The 25,148-nt window shown below is 42.8% G+C and overlaps 1 protein-coding gene across 5 annotated transcripts; it reads right to left on the bottom strand.

The window, feature by feature from the left end:
- Window positions 1–1,182: 1,182 nt before the first annotated feature.
- On the bottom strand, window positions 1,183–25,036 carry LOC139542696 (acetyl-coenzyme A synthetase, cytoplasmic-like). Of its 5 annotated transcripts, none has more exons than XM_071348455.1 (20): window positions 24,786–25,002; window positions 24,120–24,274; window positions 23,117–23,312; window positions 17,400–17,595; window positions 16,811–16,883; window positions 16,075–16,150; window positions 15,747–15,858; window positions 14,858–14,905; window positions 10,237–10,374; window positions 9,939–10,109; window positions 7,843–7,976; window positions 7,320–7,364; window positions 6,100–6,232; window positions 5,429–5,485; window positions 5,225–5,305; window positions 4,927–5,035; window positions 4,662–4,730; window positions 4,193–4,369; window positions 3,989–4,063; window positions 1,183–3,820 (listed from the first exon to the last, which is right to left on the bottom strand). In XM_071348455.1, exons 2-20 carry the CDS (start codon window positions 24,244–24,246, stop codon window positions 3,693–3,695), a joined length of 2,145 nt encoding a protein of 714 aa, XP_071204556.1. In that variant the 5' UTR covers window positions 24,247–24,274; window positions 24,786–25,002; the 3' UTR covers window positions 1,183–3,692. The 5 variants fall into 5 exon arrangements, with proteins under 5 accessions (XP_071204556.1, XP_071204557.1, XP_071204558.1 ...); XM_071348456.1 differs by having other exon boundaries at window positions 24,120–24,270; XM_071348457.1 differs by lacking the exon at window positions 7,320–7,364 and having other exon boundaries at window positions 24,120–25,036.
- Window positions 25,037–25,148: the final 112 nt, after the last annotated feature.

Here is a 25,148-nt window from a genome sequence, read left to right as displayed (position 1 = left end):
GGAGCTGCCCTTCCTACCCAGACTACAGCACAGACAAGACCAGCCCCCTCCCATTAAAGAAACTGCAAGTTGGCCATTTGACTGGCTGGCCAGGGTCTACTATTACTGACCTGAATAGACTGTATCTATCACCAGAGGAGGGTTGAGAAGATGAACCTACGGATGAATGGATCAATCTGAGACTGTGTCCAAAATTGCACTCTATTCCCTATATAGTGCACTACTTTTGACTAGAGCCACATCGGCCCTGGTCAAAAGTAGTGCACTATATAGGGAATAGTGTGCCATTTCAGATGCAGCTTGGGGGTGCTCAGGTTTTATGTGTGGAGGGAATGCTAAAAAGAGGACAAAGCATAGAGGCACATACCGTAGGTCTCATACTGTGAACTAGCTAGGTATGGATTTTGGTGACCTGGACATACAATAACCTGACACATCATGTGGTCCCCCAGCAACTCTCTCTCACACACACCTCACCAAAACATGAGGACAAACCCCTTTGCTTCACCTGTCTCATTGATGAACGACCACAGCGTCGTTAGGGCTGTTCATGTCCCTGAGCAAAACTGAGCTGGAAGAAGGGAGCCAGATATATATAATGAACACATGCTGCTGGACATGAATACAATGAATACATACAGTCCAGCCTCTACCCCAAAACCAATAACAACTTCATCAATTATTCAGTCCCAGCCATCCCCATGGGCAGCAAATGGTTCATGTTACCGATCAACATCACACAAGTGCGTATCAATTTCCTATACTAGATAAGCATGTATTTCATTATATAGACTCAATAGAATTTGAGAAATCGATATATTCATAGCTAGAGTTCAGTGGAGGCTGCTGAGAGAACGGCTCATAATAACGGCTGGAATGGTATCAAACACATGGAAACCATGGAAACCACATGTATTTGATACCATTCCACTTATTGCACTCCAGACAATACCACAAGCCTGTCCTCACTAATTAAGTTGCCACCAACCTCCTGTGGAGTATACCCTCTCTCCAGTCTACACACAATGACAAAGGATACTACTATAGTTACTAAGTCTCATCTATGCTCCATCACTGCCATCTTGAGGGTGGTGCTGGTTCCACTTAAACAGAAGGCAGTTTCCATTCTAGGAGAAATCTGAGAAGAAATCAATCAGTGAGTAGAACACGATGAAGAGCGAGTGGCTCATTAATATATTTATTCATCTTCGACTCTACAGGATACTGGCTGGTGGCTTCCAGTTAAATAGGCAGTTGATGAAAAAGGGCATGAACAAACAATACAAAAAAATAATGGGTCAGCTACAACTCAATTATATAAGCAAGCCAGACAGCACACACATAATTACTTAATTTACAGCAGTAGCATATCCTTTAATACATTCACACTTTCCAATATTAGACTATTTTATGATTCAGACAAACAACCAGAAAAATGGATGCGACACAAAAAGGAAAGATTAAGGGAAAGATTAAGGACTTGTTTACTCATCTTATGATAATGTATCCAAGTGACCCTGAATTTTTTTAAATGCCAATTATTGCAGACAAATGTCAATTATCGACAAGATGAAGAAGACCCTAGTTGTTTTAACAGTCAGCGTAGCATAAAGCAGTAAGGCTGATTAGGGAAGTATCTATGGTAGTGCCTCTATGGCACTGCCCGTGCTATCTCCATTTCGAAGTAGTCAATTTTCTTCTTCACGTTTGGCTGATCCCTCCTGATGACACAGTTGGACATGACACAACAGGGTCACCAGGAGGGATCAGCCAATGAAGTTGGAAGTCCCACCCAATGATTACACTAAAATGGTGGAAGCATTCAACGGTGCTGCCCATGCTAACATGGCCTTTTGGCCACTACAGGACTCTATCATTCTTTATGTCAGATACCCAAAGATTCTGTTCTTTAAAACTAGAGTTCTTAATTGAAACAATACTAAGCAGTCAATAGCCTTTGTTTCTGTAAAAGTTGAGGGATGGGCCTGGAGAAATGGAACCACTCAAATTCAAAGATAGAGCTATGGCTGCAAAGTATGACCATCCTTGATATTACAATTAGTTTAACCATGTTTTGAGCCCATATATTGTTTGTTTACAAACATTGGAATAAAACAAGCTTATAGAGTTCTGATGGTGTACACCAGTTAAACTAAGCCCATGAGGCATTTATATAGCTTTTTCAAGAAACAATGGATATATACATCATCCATTTATGAGTAAAAACAGTAGCAACCAAGGATTCCAGCTAATAACTGAACACAGTATACTGTAGGTCTTGTATAATAATAGCACCATCTACTGGGAACGTAGGAAAGGTCAAGAAGAACTGCAAAGGTGTGAGATGAGACGCAGCTGAGCGATTACAGCGCTCCAACATGCCCAGCACAGAGTTGTACTCATTAGGACATGCGATGGAAAACATTTTTACAAGTTTTACAACAGAAAATGAAAAAAAAATGTAAAGTCAAAGTAGTCTCTCCCTGTTGGTTTGTTTTCTACCATTTGGTGCCTAGAACACAGGTTTATATCCCTAAATAATAAAAACAGATCACAGGAAGCAGTCAGTCCATTTACTGTTATTGCATGTCACTTTGATACAAAGGGGCAACAAAAAGATAAAACTGCAAAACATGTGACAACAGACAAATGCTTTCTAAACAAATAGCTTAGTCTTTTTTCCCCTTTTTACAATGTTGGCACATGAACACAATGATAGTTTATGAAATATATATTTAAAATACAATTAAACAGGTCTTGCATTTTATGTTTGGTCCCACTTTAAACAAACTGAAGGATTTCAAAACTTCATAAGGACTATAAGTTATTCACAAATCATATACACCGAGTTACAAAACATTAGAAACACCTGCTCTTTCCATGACAGACTGACCAGGTGAAAGCTGTGGAACACTTGCGACACCTTGTAGAGTTTATGCCCCGACGAATTGAGGCTGTTCTGAGGGCAAGGGGGGGTGCGACTCAATATTAAGAAGGTGTTTTTAATGTTTAGTACACTCTGTGTAGAAGCAAAGCCATAGCATATATAAAGGGTAATAGAACAGGTCCTTGAATCTATGCCAAGTGTGGCATAACCCGTCAGACCCTATTAAATAGCATGACAGTTGCTGGTGAATGACATAGGCCATATAAAAGGGTTTTTGAAAGCTTCAGTTATCCTTCATTTATTTCTTCAAAGGGGGACCTTGGATTTATTTCTAATACAATCAACCCAGTCTAAACAGAGGAAAGAGGAGTGTTCAGCGCAGTTCTGCTAGTACACACTAACAAGTCCCCTCTGCCTCTAGAAGACAAAGATGGAGTGGAAAATGCATCTCAACAACTTAAAACATTTCAAGCGTGCAGACAAACATGCATAGCGATCCTTTGTCAAACGGCAATGAAATAAAAATGACAAAAGTCTACATAGTTCAAATGGAGAATTTTTTTTTTTTTTTTTTTACTTTTGAATCTAATAGTACATCAAGTGTACTTCATAAGAGGGGAGAACTGAACTTCTGACAAACTAGAGGGATTTTGTTGTGTTTCTTTAACCCCAGTGTTGCCTTGAGTCCCACAGTGAAGGCTCTACAGTTACATTTATACATCTCCTTCTGCTCCTCGTCCTCTTCCTTCCTGTTTAGCCTCGGTAAGAGTGTCAGGGCTCTCTGACCTCCTCTGTAGTTGTGAGCTCACATTGCGCCACAGCAGCGGTTCTGGAAGAGCAGTTCGATGACCGAGGAGTCAGCTAGCGTGGACACGTCGCCCAGGTCTTGCTCGTTACGGGCAATCTTACGTAGCACACGCCGCATGATCTTACCTGTGTACACAGAGGGGGAAGTAAAGGCAAGTCAGTCACTAATGAAGTTACCAGCTCTCATTCAAAACACCTTTCAAATCAGTGGAAAATGTTACATGTTCACATACAAAACCATGTTTGTACAGAATAAAATCATAACCAACAATCATAACCAAGGTACACGCTCACCTGATCTGGTCTTGGGAAGGCCTGGGGCATTCTGTATAAAGTCTGGAGTGGCAATGGCACCAATCTTCTCTCTCACTATCAAAGCAGATAAACAGTACAGAAACCTATTGTCGGTGTGGGATGCATGCAGACAGTGTAGGACAATCCCCTTTATCATGTTCAGTGACAGTACTGTAGTTGGCTTTATACACACATAAAACGTACCTTGTTTCTTTAACTGGGCCTCCAGGGTGCGGCTGAAGCTGACTCCGTCTGTAAGCGTGACGAAGCAGTAGAGACTCTCCCCTTTGACAGGGTGCGGCCTGCTAACTACCGCTGCCTCGACCACCGCCTCGTGCTCCACCAAGGCTGACTCCACCTCTGCCGTGCTCAGCAGGTGACCTGATGTACACACAACCCACAGGATTATCATATAGTACAACAGTCCACTGATCTCTACTGTAAATCACAAGTAAGAGAAGGTTATCTTACATGCAGCATGACTAGAAGACAACCTTTAATATTTCACAACAGCAGACAGTGCCCTAGTAGTGGTAGTTCTATACCTCCCCAGCTCAAGATAAATGAACACCTGTTAGAGCACTATACTAGCAGTAGTGCAGATGACAGGACAGACGACTCCAACACACTGTACATCACATTTCACAGAGCTCCAGCTGATGGAAGTGCTCACCTGAGACATTCAACATGTCATCTATCCTCCCTGTGATCCAGTAATACCCGTCCTTATCTCTACGGCAACCTGGGGGGGAAAACAGCAATACATTCATGCGATTTCCATGTCAACAACAGAGGGTCTTGATTTAGTATACAAAAAAAACCTGTCCATGACACAATGAGACTCAAAGAATACATATGGTAAATGTGTGAGTTATTCTACAAAACGTCAGTCATTAATGGTGCTCAGGACTGTGTTAGCCATGTTAGACTCATCTTACCGTCACCAGTGACGTAGTATCCTGGGAATTGCTCGAAGTAGGTGGTCTCAAACCTCTGGTGGTTCCCATACACAGTCCTCATGACTCCTGGCCAGGGCTGTTTGAACACCTGAGGGGGATAAGAAGCAAGGATGTCCAAAGTCAAACAAGCAGTGAAGATCCACTTCATCAAATATAGACAGCCGACAGCATACTGCAGTGAGAATATTGCGTATTGGAGTGAGAATTAATCTAATGTTTAGTACTGGGTAGATCTCTACATAAACTTCTGGATAACTAATTGCTCCCGTTGTCTTACCAGGTAACCCTCGCTTGGTCCCTCAAGCTCCTCCCCAGACTCATTCAAAATGGCAGGGACAACTCCAAAGAAAGGAAACGTCTGGTGGAGAAATGGGAAAAGACCAGAAGGCAATTTAGACCAACATATCCCACGATGACAGGGAGGGAGCATCTCAGTGAGCAGGAATTGGGAAGTTGATATTGTCAATATAACAACACTTACAGCAGAGCCAGGCTTCATGGGCGTGGCAGCAGGTAGAGGAGTCAACACGTGGCCACCCTGAGACAGCCAATGGGAAGAGATTGTCAGAACAGAGATTACAGTTACAGAAAGATGTCCATTCAATAAATTCATCCATGTCTTTAACGTATTGAATCAAGACAGACTGCGTGACCGAAGGTAAACGCCCCATTCCTCCCCCAACGGAAGCATCTTACCCAGAGCTAAAGAACCAAATCACATTCTGAAATGTTTTGATCAACATGATAAATGTAACCTACGTCTGCCTTATTTATGAACAGCTGAAATAAAAAGCCCACAGTGATTTGAACCAACACTCCAAAAATATATTAGGATGTAGGCTATTTCTGTCTGTTGTAACTAAGAACATTGCAGTAGCACACAGACTGCCTGTCGGTGTCGTGCTTATGTTTGTAATAGCCTACTGTTACAGACAATGAGGTTTGTTGTACAAATCGATCATGTCTTCGGTACACGTCGAAGTTCTTAGGCTACGCCAGTCAAAGACCGATCATCGCCACAGGGGACAAAAAAATGTGCATGAAGTAGAGAGTCAAGAGAATGCAGCCACTCCGTTCAATAAAATCTATTCAGTAACATTATTTTTTGATGTGTGTTAATCTAAAATTCATTAAAAAGAATAAACTGCTGACGGTCTCAGTCTGCCAGAAGGTGTCGACCACGGGGCACCTCTTCTCCCCCACCACGCTGTAGTACCACTGCCACGCCTCCGGGTTGATGGGCTCCCCCACAGTCCCCAGCACCTTCAGAGAATCCCGCTTGTACCTGACACACACAGGGAGGGAAAGGGTTAACAGACACCCCCATAGCCTCAAACAAAACATGCAGACATTTCCCAACACTTATATATATCAGTTTATAAACTGGGTGGTTTGAGCCCTGAAAACATGTATTTTTACCGCTCTAATTACACTGGTAACCAGTTTATAATAGCAATAAGGCACCTCGGAGGTTTTCGGTATATTGCCAATATACCACGGCTAAGGGCTGTATCCAGGTACTCCGCGTTACGTCATGCTAACATGGCTCCGTGGAAATCTAATGAGCATAATACAAAAATCCCCATCAAAATCTGTCAGTTTAAGCTAAAGATGTGTTTTAACATGGGCTGCATCTCAATCCACTGCAACCACCGATGTCAGCCTTACACATCTGCTGTGAAAGGTGGCAAAGCTAGAGCGGTGTTTGTCAGGTAACGAGACAGCCCGAAAATCAGGATGTCTCTATGGAAAGATGGTGTTCTCTGTTTTGCTCTACGACCCGCACAAGAGTCATAGGACTTGTCTGAAGTCTGTAAATCCGATCTGCCAACTTCTGTCTGTAGCATCTGAACAGTTTGGGCTACACACTAATATGACCCCTTTGTGGAAAGGTGAATGTCTCACGAACACGTACGTCGTTTGTTTTGCTCTAGGACACCCACAAGCCTCGTCTGAAGTTCCCTCAGTACCAGTTGAGTAAATATGGAGCTCAGATATATTTAACTAAACTTTCTAATATCTCTCAGATATAGGACAGACACTTCAGAACAAACTTCCTTTAGACTTTGTTTGGGACTGTCTGTTTATCCATGTATGAAGCTGACAGTGCTGAGTAAAACCTTAAACTCAAAAACAGCAGCTCTTTGCTGTATTTGTTGCCAGCCTCGCTCTAGTCATGGTTTAAAAAGAATAGAAATCTCACAGTATCAACTTTGCTGTAGCTTTCTTTTACACCTGCTACGTTACTGCAGACACGGTAATCTGAGCCATCCGATTGGCCAGTGGTAGGCCTATAGTGCACTTGATTGGCTCCCCCCGGGAAAGGCAGAGTTCGTAACTTCAGACATGAAATGGTTCAAAAAGTTGCCTACCCGGTACACAGAGCAGCTGAAACAGGTGCACCTACTGCCAACAGCCTGGGACAAATAAAAAAATAGGAATGCAAGGCGTACTGTTGTTTTTTTAATAGAAATGTTTGGCGATCGACTAGGAATGCCTTGGAGATCGACCAGTCAATAGGCGGTTGGTGACCACAGCCTTAAGGGGTCCATAAACTCAAATAGCTAAATTATTCTTGGTATGACCATCTTAAACCAATTCCATATAGTTTAGTAGAACCCCCCCCCCTCATCTTAGACTCTAGTGGATTAAATTATAATATAAACAGATGGAGAACTCAATCTGTAGATACAGGAATGCTTCTTCTGTACTATGAAGCCCTATCGTACTCAGGCCAAAGTCATGTTCAATAGGATAGATTTTTTTTATTTTTATTTTTTTAAAACAGGGTCAACAAGGAGGTACTGTCCAATTTGAACAGTTTTGTTAGTGTGCCCTAATGAACACAATCCTGGTGCGGAACAGGCTGAATGAGCCAAGAGTGTGGAGACTCACTTCTGGACGGGCTCGCTCCCATATTTCATGAGGAGGCGGATGGCTGTGGGCGCCGTGTAGAACTTGGTGACTTGGTACTTGTCGACTATCTCCCACATGCGGCTGACGTCCGGATAGGTGGGCAGACCCTCGAACTGAACATGTATCAAATTCACATCAAAACCGAGCCAGAGGCAGATGGTGTAAACACAACCTCATGATCATAACCTAACTAAGTCATCAATAGCTGTCTGAACTACAGGAACAAGTAGAGGTAGAAAATAACATCCCCTTCCATCTTCCCCTCCTGTTTATACACACATGAGAATACCTTTTTATGAGTCGCTTTATGATATTAGTCAATAAAACCATGACTTGGTTATAAAACAAATATCTCTAACGTTTGTCAAAATGGACTATGGACGTTTTAGACACATTTAAGGTCATACAACATTATGAAGTCCTGTTGCACAACATTGTAAAGCCTTCTTTCAATATAACAATGATAAACTTATCACATTTAATCATAAAAATACTCTGGGTGTGTCCAAGTGTCCAAAAGAGCACCCTATTCCCTATATATAGTGCACAACTTTAGACTAGGGCCCTATTCCCTATATACAGTTGAAGTGGGGAAGTTTACATTCACCTTAGCCAAATACATTTAAACTCAGTTTCAAAATTCCTGACATTTAATTCTAGTAAAAAGTCCCTGTCTTAGGTCACTTAGGATCACAACTTTATTTTAAGAATGTGAAATGTCAGAATAATATAGTAGAGAGAATTATTTATTTCAGCTTTTATGACTTTGTTGTCCTTAAGCCATTTTGCCACAACTTTGGAAGTATGCTTGGGGTCATTGTCCATTTGGAAAACCCATTTGCAACCAAGCTTGAACTTCCTGACTGATGTCTTGATGTTGCTTCAATATATCCACAGTTTTCCTACCTCATGATGGCATCTATTTTGTGAAGTGCACCAGTTCCTCCTGCAGCAAAGCACCCCCACAGCATGATGCTGCCACCCCCGTGCTTCACGGTTGGGATGGTGTTCTTTGGCTTGCAAGCCTCCCCCTTTTTCCTCCAAACATAATGATGGTCATTATGGCCAAACAGTTCTATTTTTGTTTCATCAGACCAGAGGACATTTCTCCAAAAAGTACAATCTTTGTCCCCATGTGCAGTTGCAAAGCCAGTTGTAGTCTGGCTTTTTTATGGTGGTTTTGGAGCAGTGGCTTCTTCCTTGCTGAGCGGCCTTTCAGGTTATGTCGATATAGGACTCGTTTTACTGTGGATATAGATACTTTTGTACCCGTTTCCTCCAGCATCTTCACAAGGTCCTTTGCTGTTGTTCTGGGATTGATTTGCACTTTTCACACCAAAGTACGTTCATCTCTAGGTTACAGAACACGTCTCCTTCCTGAGCAGTATGATGGCTGCGTGGTCCCATGGTGTTTATACTTGCGTACTATTGTTTGTACAGATGAACGTGGTACCTTCAGGCATTTGGAAATTACTCCCAAGGATGAACCAGACTTGTGGAGGTCTACAATTTTTTCTGAGGTCTTGGGTGATTTCTTTTGATTTTTCCATGATGTCAAGCAAAGAGGCACTGAGTTTGAAGGTAGACCTTGAAATATATCCACAGGTACACCTGCAATTGACTGAAATGATGTCAATTAGCCTATCAGAAGATTCTAAAGCCATGACATCATTTTCTGGAATTTTCCAAGGTGTTTAAAGGCACAGTCAACTTAGTGTATGTAAACTTCTGATCCACTGGAATTGTGATACAGTGCATTATAAGTGAAATAATCTGTCTGTAAACAATTGTTGGAAAAAGTACTTGTCATGCACAAAGTAGATGTCCTAACCGACTTGCCAAAACTATAGTTTCCTAAAAAGAAATTTGTGGAGTTCCGACTTCAACTGTTTATAGTGCACTACTTTAGACCAGGGCCCTACTCCCTATATATGGTGCACTACTTTAGACCAGGGCCCTATTCCCTATTTATAGTGCACTACTTTAGACCAGATTCCAAACAGAATAAGGTTCCATTTCAGACAGCCCTCTTCCTCCTCTAAATGACAGTATTAAGCCTGTGGCCATCCACTCACCAGGACACTGGTGGCCCCGTTAGCCAGGGGCCCATAGGTGATGTAGGAGTGGCCCGTGATCCAGCCGATGTCGGCCGTGCACCAGTACACATCATCAGGATGGTAGTCAAACACCAGTTTGAAGGTGGTGGCCACGTAGAGCATATAGCCACCGATCGTGTGCAGCACACCCTGATTACAAGACACATGATCACCACAGCAGCATTTACACGTATGTGAAGACAGAGTGCAAAAATCTATATCAAAATGAGAGAAAGGGAGTTAGAAACGGAGTGCCACTGCTGCATAGCATGTGTACCTTGGGTTTCCCGGTGGAGCCGCTGGTATAGAGGATGAAGAGGGGATCCTCAGAGTCACACCACTCTGGTTCACATTCCTCAGACACACCACTCAGCAGGCTGAGCCAGCACTGATCCACCTCAGGGTTCCACGGCACCTGGCGGAACCACACACACTCTGGTAAAAACCACACAATGACATGGATCCCTGAATTTTTACAGCTCTTGAGACCACATCAAGACATCCTGATAACGATCATAGGCAAAAAAAAGAAAAAAAAAGAAGTCTAATCTTACTTTGATTCGGTCAAGAGCAACAACCAAGCCTAATTGATAGCAGTAGGAAGAAAAGTATAAATGCTTCTAATCCCTAAATCAGGAGTGAAAATGTTAGCTCAAATCAAACATGCTCAGATAAGACAAAAAACGAGCTATAAAAAGGTGCTGGTAAGTCTAAGTGAATCAGCGTGGTTTACACTTTAACAGTCTGAGAATGGCGAGAGAAGTTAAAACATTTGTTAACTCCTAGAGTTCACAATCAAATTACTCTCCTAAAATGCTGCTCTCGGGGTTAAAGGTCACTATATGGGTGGGGCTAATGAAATACACTGAACAGATGTTCTAAAAATATGGGTAGGGCCCTGCATTTCTTGAATTTCTTTTGAAATATGCCAAATGTGCATAACATTGATAGTGTTGCACATGTATTGATATACACTCAGTGGACAGTTTATTAGGTACAACAACCTGTTCACAAAAATGGTTCTCTCCAACATACAATGAGTCAAGTGGTCGTGGATTGCTATATAAAGCAGGCAGACAGGCATCGGAGCATTTACTTACTATTCGATTGAACGTTATAGAATGGGTCAAACAAGTGATCTAAGTAACTGATCGCCGGTGCCAGGCGCACTCGTTCCAGTATCAGAAATGACCAGTCTCCTGGGCTTTTCACGCACGACAGTGTCTAGGGTTTACCGAGAATGGTGCTACAAACAAAAAACATCCCGTCAGCAGCAGTCCTGTGGGCGAAAACAGCTCGTTGATAAGAGAGGTCGAAGGAGAATGGCGCAAGCTAACAGGCGGGCCATAAACAGGCAATTAACGGCGTAGTACAACAGTGGTGTGCAGAACGGCATCTCGGAACGCGCAACTAGTCGGTCCGTGTCACTCATGGGCTATGGCAACAGTCGACCACACCGGACTCCACCCCCATCAGCTAAAAACAAGAAGTGGCTCCAGCACCAACAGTGGACAATTGAGGAGTGGAAAAACATTGCCTGGTCCGACGAATCCTGGTTCCTGTTGCGTCATGCTGATGGCAGAATCAGGATTTGGCGTAAGTCCACGGCCCCATCCTGCCTGCTGTCACCGGTAGAGGCTGGTGGTGTAATGGTGTGGGAAATGTTTTCCTGGCACACGTTAGGTCCCTTCATACCAATTGAACAACATTTCCACACCCCGGAGAATCCGGGTTGTTCTGGAGGCAAAGACGGGTCCGACCCAGTACTAGATGGGTGTACCTAATAAACTGAGTGTATATTGACAGTGGTGCACAATCTCAGTAAGGCTTTAAAAAAAACAGAGATTATCTGAAGCATGAAATGAAAGACCCCACTTACAGTATGAGAGATCAATTACATCTACATGGAGTCAGGGGTCAATTACCTCTTATCTGAAACCTTAGTCATTGTTTATCCTTCAGTGAGTGTGGTTACATGCACACAATAATGTGATTATTGTGGATAGTCAGATTAATAAATAGTTTGAATAAAAGTTTACATGCTTTGCAAGAAGAATGATTTCTTTAATCCTGTTTGTATGGACACATCTGAAATCAGGCTACTTGATGGCACTCTGATAAATGCAGAAAACACGCAATCAAAATAAACGTTCTACAACAGCAAACATGTTATTTTTGGGAAGCATATTTGATTCGGAGTTCGAACATGTGACAACTACTTCTAAGACCCATACATTCAGTTGTTCCGAACTCACTTCACTCACACTAAAGCGGCTGGCTCGCTCGGCTGGTGCTACCACATGCAACGATCAACTACACCGCTGGAACGCCGATTACGTTGTTTACAGGGCTTAATAATTAGAAAGATTGCTCAGAAAATCTGTTGTTTTAATTGGCGTATGTTTACTTCGATTTTGACCTTACGCCGATTAAGATAGCAGAGTAAGGCGGTTACATGACTATTGTATAATTTGCCTACTGCCATAAATCAGTTTAAGGTCGAATTATTAGTGTGCATGTAAACGTATCCAGTGTTTCTTTCAGGTCAAACCTAATAGTATTTATCACCATCTTAAAGATGCACTACGCAGAAATTGGTCAGACATTTCCTGGCTGGTAAAATTCTAATAGTTTGCCTAATTTCAGTTTGTGACAATACAAGCAGTGAAATACAAATAACGCAGTGAAATATAATTTCCATAACCAAAAATATTGTATTTTCAGCTGTTTGAAAGTAAAAGACAAAAGCGATACATTAGAACGGGAAGGATAGAAATATTTTTTTATTTAACCTTTATTTAACTAGGCAAGTCAGTTAAGAACAAATTCTTATTTACAATGACAACCCACCGTTCCCCGGTAGGCCAACAGCCTTGTTCAGGGGCAGACCGACAGATTTTTACCTTGTCAGCTCGGGGATTCGACCTTTCGGTTACTGACCAAACGCTCTAACCACTAGGCTAACTGCCGCCAAAAAAAAGCTCACATCTATCGCTTCTTAGACTTGCTCTCAATTAGTGACAAATCTATAACACACATTTCTGTGGATTTGGTCAGGTAGCCCAAAAAGTTACATAATGCAGCGAAAGTAAAGCCTAAAGCCAGGCAGAGATCAGGTAAGGGACCCCTGACAGGTGTGAGCTGACAGACAGACACTCAGACGTGTTACTATACGTGTAACACGATTCACCCCCAGGGTTAGCCTACCGCTGACAAGTACAGTGGGGAGAACAAGTATTTGATACACTGCCGATTTTGCAGGTTTTCCTACTTACAAAGCATGTAGAGGTCTGTAATTTTTATCACAGGTACACTTCAACTGTGAGAGACGGAATCTAAAACAAAAATCCAGAAAATCACATTGTATGATTTTTAAGTAATTAATTTGCATTTTATTGCATGACATAAGTATTTGATACATCAGAAAAGCAGAACTTAATATTTGGTACAGAAACCTTTGTTTGCAATTACAGAGATCATACGTTTCCTGTAGTTCTTGACCAGGTTTGCACACACTGCAGCAGGGATTTTGGCCCACTCCTCCATACAGACCTTCTCCAGATCCTTCAGGTTTCGGGGCTGTCGCTGGGCAATACGGACTTTCAGCTCCCTTCAAAGATTTTCTATTGGGTTCAGGTCTGGAGACTGGCAAGGCCACTCCAGGACCTTGAGATGCTTCTTACGGAGCCACTCCTTAGTTGCCCTGGCTGTGTGTTTCGGGTCGTTGTCATGCTGGAAGACCCAGCCACGACCTATCTTCAATGCTCTTACTGAGGGAAGAAGGTTGTTGGCCAAGATCTCGCGATGCATGGCCCCATCCATCCTCCCCTCAATACGGTGCAGTCGTCCTGTCCCCTTTGCAGAAAAACATCCCCAAAGAATGATGTTTCCACCTCCAAGCTTCACGGTTAGGATGGTGTTCTTGGGGTTGTACTAATCCTTCTTCTTCCTCCAAACACGGCGAGTGGAGTTTAGACCAAAAAGCTCTATTTTTGTCTCATCAGACCACATGACCTTCTCCAATTCCTCCTCTGGATCATCCAGATGGTCATTGGCAAACTTCAGACGGGCCTGGACATGCGCTGGCTTGAGCAGGGGGACCTTGCGTGCGCTGCAGGATTTTAATCCATGACGGCGTAGTGTGTTACTAATGGTTTTCTTTGAGACTGTGGTCCCAGCTCTCTTCAGGTCATTGACCAGGTCCTGCCGTGTAGTTCTGGGCTGATCCCTCACCTTCCTCATGATCATTGATGCCCCACGAGGTGAGATCTTGCATGGAGCCCCAGACCGAGGGTGATTGACCGTCATCTTGAACTTCTTCCATTTTCTAATAATTGCGCCAACAGTTGTTGCCTTCTCACCAAGCTGCTTACCTATTGTCCTGTAGCCCATCCCAGCCTTGTGCAGGTCTATAATTTTATCCCTGATGTCCTTACACAGCTCTCTGGTCTTGGCCATTGTGGAGAGGTTGGAGTCTGTTTGATTAAGTGGGTGGACAGGTGTCTTTTATACAGGTAACGAGTTCAAACAGGTGCAGTTAATACAGGTAATGAGTGGAGAACAGGAGGGCTTCTTAAAGAAAAACTAACAGGTCTGTGAGAGCCGGAATTCTTACTGGTTGGTAGGTGATCAAATACTTATGTCATGCAATAAAATGCGAATTAATTACTTAAAAATCATACAATGTGATTTTCTGGATTTTTGTTTTAGATTCCGTCTCTCACAGTTGAAGTGTACCTATGATAAAAATTACAGACCTCTACATGCTTTGTAAGTAGGAAAACCTGCAAAATCGGCAGTGTATCAAATACTTGTTCTCCCCACTGTAGATCAGACAGGTGTTAAGAAGAAAAGGACAAGAAATGGAGAGAATTCAAGCTCAGGGAAATCTGAAATACCTGAGGGACGGGACGGATTTTCTTTACTCTGTCTTTCTGTTTCTCCTGCTAGAAGGGGTTAATGGAAATGGTTAGGCCTATTTGAACAAACATAAAAAGAGGTGGCTTCATGTCATTTGAACCATGACATCGAGACAAAGCCGTACAGGCTTCGCCAAAGGACTATCTACGTGTTGACTGTTTCTGGAGATACTGTGTTTGTTTTTCACGTAGGGAGTTAACATTAAAGTGAAAATAAGGTATTTATTAATTAAACAGTAGCCCCAGTAGCAAATGTTAAAGGTGACAGACCTGCCCTATGAACACAGGGGTCGTATTCATTAGGCACCAACCGGAAAAAACTAACAGGGAGGGACAGCGGTCTAAGGCACCGCATCGCAGTGCTAGAGGCGTCACTACAGACCCGATTTCGATCCCAGGCTGTCTCGCAACCGGGAGACCCATGAGGCGGCGCACAATTGGCCCAGCATCGTCCGGGTTAGGGGAGGGTTTGGCAGGCTGGGATGTCCTTGTCCTATCGCGCGGGCCAGGCGCATGCATGCTGACTTCGGTCGCCAGTTGTACGGTGTTTCCTCTAACACATTGGTGAGGCTTCCGGGTTAAGAGAGCAGCATGTCAAGAATCAGTGTGGCTTGGCAGGGTCGTGTTTCGGAGGACACATGGCTCTCAACCGTCGCCTCTCCCGAGTCCGTAGGGGAGTTGTTGCGATGGGACAAGACTAACTACCAATTGGATAACACGAAATCGGGGAGAAAAAGGGGTAATTGTCCAAGAACAAACACCCATTTTTAATTCCCGTTGCAAAACAGTTTGCTGTGGTGTGCTCTAAATGAATAGAACCCTGTAGAGAGACCGAGGCGCGTGAAAGAGCTTTTGCTGGTGGTCTCACCTGCAGGTCAGGACAGGGCCGCTTGGCTGGGGGAGACTGAGAGCTGAGGGGAATGGCCTCCACCTCCTTGGACAGGTGTTTAAGCATGATACACCTCTGTACTGGGAAACTCCTGACAGATGGAGAAGAGAGTTGGGCAGTGTGAAAGAGTAGAGGAAGAGACAAAGTAAAAGGACAGAGTCGTGATTCACATGAACAAAGTCTGCATGACCCTCTCCAAGTAAACATACAGATATCTATCGGCAAGGATGTGTTGTAAATATCAAGCAAAGAGAGAGTAGAAGTCTGTATACGCGACTGGCTAGTCAGATAGAAAGTGTGTCCTTACTTGTCCCTGCATTTCTGTAGTGCGTCGTCAGCGATCACCTTCAGGTTGATGAGCTTATCTCCTCTGTAGAAGCCATCTGAGAGAGGGGGGGTATGATGGGATGGGGGAGTTCAGAACGGATGAGGTCAAAGGGTGCAAACCGATCAATGAGAGAAAGGCAGGGCAGTGCTTGCTATCGACAGGACTTCACTGGTACTGTCGGTCTGACTGCATTGGCATAAACCTGTCACAACCTGGGAACAATCTTCATATTGATATTTTAAAATCCGCTGACAACAAAAATGAATGATTCTTAGATTATATTCATATGTGGCAAAACATTTTAGTATTGCGTGCTCAGCTCCAAAATGTTTTAGGATATCAAATGAATGCATGTCTGGGTTCTAGTGTAATTGAACAGCAGCCAACGGGTGTCGCTAATGTGCAACGTTTTTAATTCACTTAATTCCCCATGTAACAGTCTTCAGCCATAGACCAAAATTGCCCAGGACCACACCCAGTCACTCACAATGGGTCACCATCTAAAGAGGTTATGGTGGTTATCCGATTAGCGTCACACCAAATCCAAAGCTGTACAGTGATGCAGTAGGCCTGTACAGTGGGCTGGGCTCACTATGATGAGTACAAAGCCACGCTAATTAACACTGTGGATTAGGGGGTCAGGGGATAATCTGTGGCACTGTAATCCAATCTAATAAGAGTGTCTTTATTACTGCAGTTTAGTTTGCAGTCTCACCGGCCGTGATCAGCAACGAGCACTGGGAGTCCAGGATCCTTTCGCACAGCGACTCTGCCGAAAAGCCTGCAAACTGGATAGTACACACACACAGAAATACACACATCAAATACACAGTGTACTGTGTGCAAATGCACTCTAAAGTGTTTGCCTATTCTGTTTGCCTTGTAGGGTGTTGGTAGATAGATCTGTTCCTTCTAAGTCTGTATGAGGAAAAAGCTAGCAAAATGGGTATTACAGCCACTTTACCTACTAATTCAAGGTCGCTGAAGTGCACTTTAATGACGGTATAAATCCGGCTGGTATGATGTGCCTATAGGTTTTAGGGTTGTCAATGATACCAGTATGACGTCAGGAAGAAAAGGAAACTAAAACGTGAAGCAGACTTAGAGCAAAACAGTCCTAATGTTGGAAAACACAGCCTCATGTTGTCTCCCAGAGTCACACTTATTTCGCAAGCTATAGCACACAATATTTTACATAAAGTAGGATTTTAAAAGGATCATAAAGTCTGCTTCGTGTTTTATTTTTTTGCCACGGAAAATCTGCCTAATCCAGACAGTTTAGGTGTATGTTGTTAGTTACTCACCACGATTGAGTGCACAGCCCCGATGCGGACACAGGCCAGCATGGCCACCACCAGCTCCACCACCATTGGCATGTAGATGGACACGCGGTCGCCCTTCTTCACCCCCTGGGACTTGAGCACATTGGCAAACTGGCAAACCTGCTGGAGCAGCTCTCTGTATGTCACCGTGCTCTCGTCGCCAGGCTCGTTCCCTTCCCTGTAAGGGGACCAACAGCATAGATATCATACAGAGATACAGTGCATTCTGAAAGTATTTAGACGCCTTCTCTTTTTCCACATTGTTACGTTACAGCCTCATTCCAAAATGGATTAAATAAAAATCCTCAATCTACACACAATACCCCATAATGACAAAGGAAAAACTGGTTTTTAGAAATTTAAAACAGAAATACATTTACATAACTATTCAGACCCTTTGCTATGAGATTCAAAATTGAGCTCAGGTGCATCCTGTTTCCATTGATCATCCTTGAGATGTTTCTACAACTTGATTGGAGTCCACCTGTGGTAAATTCAATTGATTGGACATGATTTGGAAAGGCACACACCTGTCTATATAAGGTCCCACAGTTGACAGTGCATGTCAAAGCAAAAACCAAGCCATGAGGTCGAAGGAATATTCCATAGAGCTCCGAGACAGGATTGTGTCGAGGCATACACCTGGGGAAATCTACCTAAAAAGATCTGCAGCAAATTAAGGTCCCCAATAACACAGTGGCCTCCAGCTTTCTTAAAATGGAAGAAGTTTGGAACCACCAAGATTCTTCCTAGAGCTGGCTGCCCGGCCAAACTCCGCAATTGGGGGAGAAGGGCCTTGGTCTGGGAGGTGACCAAGAACTCAATGGTCACTCTGACAGAGCTCCAGAGTTCCTCTGTGGAGATCAGAGAACCTTCCAGAAGGACAACCATCTCTGCAGCACTCCACCAATCAGGCCTATGGTAGAGTGGCCAGACAGAAGCCACTCCTCACCTCAGTAAAAGGCACTCCTCAGTAAAAGGTACATGACAGCCACTTGGAGTTTGCCAAAAGGCACTTAAGGACTCTCAAACTATGAGAAACAAGATTCTCTGGTCTGATAAAACCAAGATTGAACTCTTATTCCTGAATGCCAAGCATCACTTCTGGAGGAAACCTTACACCATCGTTACAGTGAAGCATGGTAGCGGCAGCATCATTCTGTGGGGTATTCCAGTGGCAGGGACTGGAAGACTAGTCAGGGTTGAAGGAAAGAGTAACAGAGCAAAGTACAGAGAGATCCTTGATGAAAACCTGCTCCAGAGCGCTCAGGACCTCAGACTGGGGAAAAGGTTAAATTTAAAATGGATAAAAATTGGGATTTTGTGTCACTGATCTACACACAATCCTCTTAATGTCAAAGTGGAATTTTGTTAGAAATGTTTATTTAAAAAAAAAAAGTTAAACGTTGTCGAGTCAATAAGTAGTCAACCCTACATAAGTTCAGGAGTAAAACTGTGCCTAACAATTCCACAAGTTGCATGGACTCATTCTATGTTCAATAATAGAGGGTAACATGATTTTTGAATAACTACCCCATCACTGTACACCACACATAGAATTATCTTTATGGTCTCTCATTCGAGTAGTGAATTTCAAGCAGAGATTCAACCACAAAGACCAAGAAGGTTTTTCAACGCCTCGCAAAGAAGGGCACCGATTGGTAGATGTGTAATAATGAAAAAAAGCAGACGCTGAATATCTCTTTGAGCATGGTGATGTTAATTAACAGGTGTCCTTCCTAACTCAAGCATGGTGGTGGCTGCATCATGTTATGGGTATACAGCTAAGCACAGGCAAAATCCTAGAGGAAAACCTGGTTCAGTCTGCTTTCCAACAGACACTGGGAGACGAATTTACCTTTCAGCAGGACAATAACCTTAAACACAAGGCCAAATATACACTGGAGTTGCTTACCAAGACGACATTGAATGTTCCTGAGTAGCCTAGTTACTGTTTTGAAAATCTATGGCAAGACTTGACAATGATCAACTTGACAGCGCTTGAATCATTTTAAATAAGAATAAAATGGGCAAATGTTGTATAATCCAGGGTTGGAAAGCTCTTAAGATTCACAGTTGTAATCACTGCCAAAAGGTGCTTCTACAAAAGTATTAACTTTGGGGTGTGAATACTTACGTAATATGATATTTAAATTTGAAATACATTTGCAAACATTTCTAAAAACAAGTTTTCACTGTCATTATGGGTTGTGTAGATGTGCGAAAAAAAAAGAAGATTTAATCCATTTTGAATTCAGGGTGTAACAAAAATGTGGAAGTCAAGGTGTACGAATACTTTCTGAAGGCACTGTAGATGTTATCCCCCCCAAAATTCTGAAGACGAGTAATACTAAACCCCTGCTTTCTACTCAAACCATTCAAGCACACCAACATGCTCACAAACCTAATATTCAATGTGGATAAATTCTAGCTAAGTATCTCATGTGCCTACAGTTAAAGTAATAAACTGTGACATTGTGGCTCTCTGCTTTACTCAGCAATGTGCCTGAGCTGTGGAATCATTTGTCTCTTGGAATCGCCTTTAAAAACGAGAAATGCATGACCGGCAAACTAAGGACAAGCTCTTAAAATGGCAGTGTGCGCACTAACGGTAGAATTTGGGGCTGTGTAGTTACTGGGCATGATTGTACCTCTGTTAATCCTTAAGAGTCTATCGACTCCCGTGCTTCCCTCGAAGTATCAAAATACAAAAATCTGCTTCAGAAATGGTCAGTTTAAGCTAGAGATGTCAGCTTGAGAGATATTGCATAGGCTACGTCTCAGTCCAACGCATCCGCCTATGGCCGCGCTACAGCGGTGTTCGTTAGACATCCCGAATATCAGTCTTCACGAAAACGTATGTAACGTCCAAACGGTTTGGCCTACAGTACTATTATGGCCACTCTATGGAAAGGGGAAACTCACGAACATGTTGTTGTTCTCCGTTTTGCTCTACACCCTCACAAGAGTCACAGGACCCGTCTGAAGGGAACCCATACAAACGAATGGAAGGATGAAGGTAGATTTGTGGCAACAAATATTTTTTATATATACCTAAAGTGGTCCTAAAAATTCAAAATCAAATAGCTAAATCATCCATGGTATGACCATCTTGAAACAAGTCCATATGTTAGCTTAGTCCCCCACCCCCACCCAACAGCTTAGACTTTGAGGTTAAAGCACTGTGTCCCTTACACAGTTGGCCCTCTTATCCCACTGGCCCATAACAAGAGCCCCTAGGGACTTCTACAAAATTAGAGCAAAACTCACTGTAACCAAGTTCACCCAATCAGCCCACATTCCACCCAAGGATAACAATCACTAATTGTGTTGTTGCTCTGCCATACCTTGTTAATTTGAGTGCGAAAGTAACTCTGCCAGACAGAAATCAGTGTGGGAGAGAAGATAATGGATTTCTCATTTGAGGTAGCAAATGCATTTGAGCAAACAGCACATAGACTTATGATAAACTTAATAGCATTTGGAGTTCTCCTCTACAGTCCAGGACACACATTGCTTAATATAAACAAAACACAGCCGTGTCTAATAGGAAATCTAAAGGAAAGGCCGAGTTTGGTCTTTCCTATTGTGCAACACAATAGGCCTCCCAGATACTGTAGAAGGCCACTGTTATCTCACAACGTTTTATGTGCAAGAGCGCGAGGAGGAAAAAACCCATGCAAAGCTCTGCTTTCACACAACATGGATCTCTCACTAGAGACTGCCCACTGCTCCCTTTTAGATTTATGTTTGTGAGCTGCATTCTGCTCATTGGCAGAAAACTACACCATTGCTGGTAGGTCAAGGTCATCCAAACAGTTTCCCTCTCTCTGGTGGTGACAGAGTGTGGCGAAACACACACACACACTCCTATAAATAGTCAGCAGGAAAAAAAATCTTTCCACTCACGTTCAAGATGTCAAAGTACAGATGACAAAGACGTCAACTCTGTTGTGGAGGTTGGCAGAGGACAGACAAAAACATAGGCCTGCCTATTACCTACACATGCACTAAATAAACAAACTATAGTTAAGCAATAAGGCCCGAGGGGGTGTGGTATATGGCCAATATACCAAAGCTAAGGGCTGTTCTTATGCACGACAACACAGAGTGCTAAGACACAGCCCTTAGCCGTGGTATATTGGCCATATATCTCAAACCCCCGAGGTGCCTTATTTCTATTATAAACTGGTTACCAATGTAATTAGAGCCGTAAAAATAAATGTTTCATCATACCCATGGTATACGGTCTGATATACCACGGCTTTCAGCCAAATCAGCATTCAGGGCTCAAACTACCCAGTTTATAATACAAATTAGATCATTTAGGGACAAAACAGCTAAAGTAGACTATCCCCAGACAAAAAGCTAGCCTATTACAACATTGCGAGACCAAAAAGTAACTTGATAAAGAAAAGGACATATCCATTGGATTGAATAAGCTGAGAAGTAGCAGGGCAAATCTAATGGTATGGCTGACAGTACATTGGAACTGATAGGACAGACATTCACACTTGAGGAGTCATGAGCACTGGAAGAGACTGCAGAGAACATTGCATTTTACGCTAGAGCAACGTGGGACAAAGAAATGTCTAAGTTTTGCAAAATCTCTCCCAACTTTAATAACTGTAATGACTAGCCTGTCGGCAAGGAATACACTTCAAAATTCTACTAGTGAGAAAAAACATCTCCTATAGTGAGAAGTCGGTTTTCTAAAATCAGTTAAGTTGAGACCGCCGAGTAACATACGCAGTCAAAGTCAAGTGTAGGCCCAATGCTGTTCATCATTAGACATCAACTGGTAAATGCACAACAATTTGCAAGACACATACACTTGAGACTAGAGCATATCAAAACTGCAGCATACATCGATGTCAGTTCCCTGTGGTCTAAATGACCTAGTCTGGTGTGGTTAATGGGGTGAGCAAAGAGCATGTGTGTATTGTGTCTCAACTTCAAAGCTCTCCTATTCACTCATACCAACAAAACACACAAGTAGCTACCACATCCCTAAATAACCCACCCAGCACTAGAAGTCTATCCGTCCTCATAGATTCACTATTCATTCATGAGGACATCTCTGACCTGGGGCTGGCTTTACAAAAGAGGGGGGCGGGGGTCTTGAGCACTAGTCATTTCAGACAAGACCAGATACAAAGGACCGAGGATCATTGTAGAAGCATTCAGCCTCCTGTCCTAGAATTCCATCAAATTGTTCCAGAGGGGCACTCTCCTCAAGCAGTGAACAATACAATGTCAAGGAGAGAGTGCTTTGACAGCCTCCATAACCCCTTTCAACACACATACACAGGCCATCAGACTTTTAAACAGCCATCACTAACACAGTGAGGCTGCTGCCTACATACAAACTTGAAGTTATTGGCCACTTCAATAAATGGATTACTAGTCACTTCAATAATGTTTACATATCTTGCATTACTCATCTCATATGTATAAACTGTATTTTATACCATCTATTGCATCTTGCCTAAGCCGCTCAGTCATTGCTCATCCATATATTTAAATATTCTTATTCCATTTCTTTACTTAGATGTGTGTATTAGATAGTTGTGGAATTGTTAAGATTACTTGTTAGATATTGCTGCACTGTCGGAACTAGAGTCACAAGCATTTCGCAACACTCGCAATAACATCTGCTAACCATGTGTATGTGACCCATAAAATTTGATTTGACACACCAGTAGAATGCCACTTTGTCCCCTAGCCTCTTCTCGTGAACGTTACAGTCCAGGACATTGTAGCAGATGTTGGTGGTGGCCCCCTCCATGCACTTGATGTAGATCTCCCCCTTCGTCACGTCAAAGTTGTAGTCCATGAACTGGCCCGTGTGCTTCGACTTCCAGTAGAAGTCTTTTGCAATGTCACCCCAGAATGCTGGAACAAGGAAACATAATGAAGGGCCATTCTGATGACCCATGACAGGTGGCTGATAGGGACAATCATCCTCCCCCACCAGAGAACACAGAAATGACAAACACATTCATTTCTTGTGTCACATTTCCTTGACATGCTCACAGTTGTTGGAAAGCTTCCGAGTAAGATTCTCCCAAATGTCTAAACCATGTTACAGAAAAAAAGCAAACATGAAGCAAGACAAGCACACTAGCATAGACATGTGAAAGATATGCTGGCAAAATCTATACACTGGGGTCTGAAGTAAAACAAGACCTACTGCTGGTATAAGTTAAAGGTTTTTGTTCATGCAATACTTTTATTTCCACAAGGCTTTGATAAGCCACCCCAGCCATAGACAGTTCGCTCTGCTACCACACGGCAAGTGGTACCGGAGTTCCAAGTCTAAGTCCAAGAGGCTTCTTAACAGCTTCTACCCACAAGCCATAAGACTCATGAACATCTAATCAAATGGCTACCCAGACTATTTGCATTGCCCCCCCCCCCCCCTCTCTTTTACGTTATTATTTATGCATTGTCACTTTAATAACTCTACCTACAAGTACACATTACCTCGACTAACCCGTACACCCTGTATATAATCTCGCTATTTTTTAATTTTATTTTTTACTGCTGCTAGTTAAACTACTTGTTACCTTTATTTCGTATTTTTTAAACTGCATTTTTGGTTTGGGGCTTGTAAGTATTTCATTGTAAGGTCTACACCGCTTGTATTCGGCGCATGTGACTAATTCAATTTGATTTAAATGTATTTGTAAATAAACCTACCATCTGGATTTTCAATAGATTTCAGGTAGAGTTCTTTGTACTTCTCAAAGTTGGGTACATGAGCATCCTTCTTTAAGTCTCCTCCTGCATGAAATACGTCCTCCTTCGGTGCTTTGTCTGGAATCATTTTGCCCTCGAGTCAGCTGGCTAGCTATCTATCGAAATACGAGACAAAAGATGGCAAAGCTGCGAAGAATGGTATTGACGATAAATTGCGCTATTTGTTCGTGCTTACTGCAGCTCAAACTACTACGTGCAATTTTTAAAAAAGCCTCCAGTGAGTCACCCTCTCACTGCATGGTATTGAAGAAAAACAATGGTACAACTGGCATAGTTCATTCTTACTTCCTTGTTTAAGGATGCTTCTTTAGCCTCCTAGCTACTTTAGAAGTCGACTCTCGATTAATGCATAGGAAAGCAATACAGTACGTTAACTGAGATAATGACGTTAGCTAACTGTCAAGCTAGCCAACGTTAACTTAGCTGGTTGCAAATCCAAGCAATATTTCCAGGCAGTGGAACCCAAAAGAAACGAGATAGCAGCTAGCTAACTTTAGCGACATCAGCTATTCAACGCGTTAGAAAATAGCTTAAAATATAAACCACTTCTTGCTATTCAAAAGGTTAATAACTGCGTTTTCAGTTAGCTAGCTAACTTAGACCCACCGCTGGCTGGAGTTCAAATCCTTGTAAAAAAATAAAAAAAATCTAGCTGCTATAACTATAAGGAAGTAGCAAACGATTGACTTGAGAGCGAGACGAGGCCGTTCTGTTTGAAGTGGTAGCTTGGACACCACATGACTTGATGGCGCCTTCTTCCATTCAAATTAAGCAACATGGAATGCTTATCTGCAAAAGTATCCGTTTTCCCTGAAGTGGAGGTGGTCTGCCCTTCGTCCAAATGTTGTCTTTTGAAGACAGAGACAACGCGAAGAGCGCATGAGGAATGACGGTAAACTGAACTCCGGTTGGCCCTAAAATGGGCGGAGCGGCAGCCAATCATATTTGAGGAGAACGATTACGATTCCA

The sequence above is a fragment of the Salvelinus alpinus genome, chromosome 17 (genome assembly GCF_045679555.1).
Source record: "Salvelinus alpinus chromosome 17, SLU_Salpinus.1, whole genome shotgun sequence".
Lineage (NCBI taxonomy): Eukaryota > Metazoa > Chordata > Actinopteri > Salmoniformes > Salmonidae > Salvelinus > Salvelinus alpinus.
The sequence above is the reverse complement of the archived record's forward strand: the minus strand, read 5'-3'. Positions and strand labels throughout refer to the sequence as shown.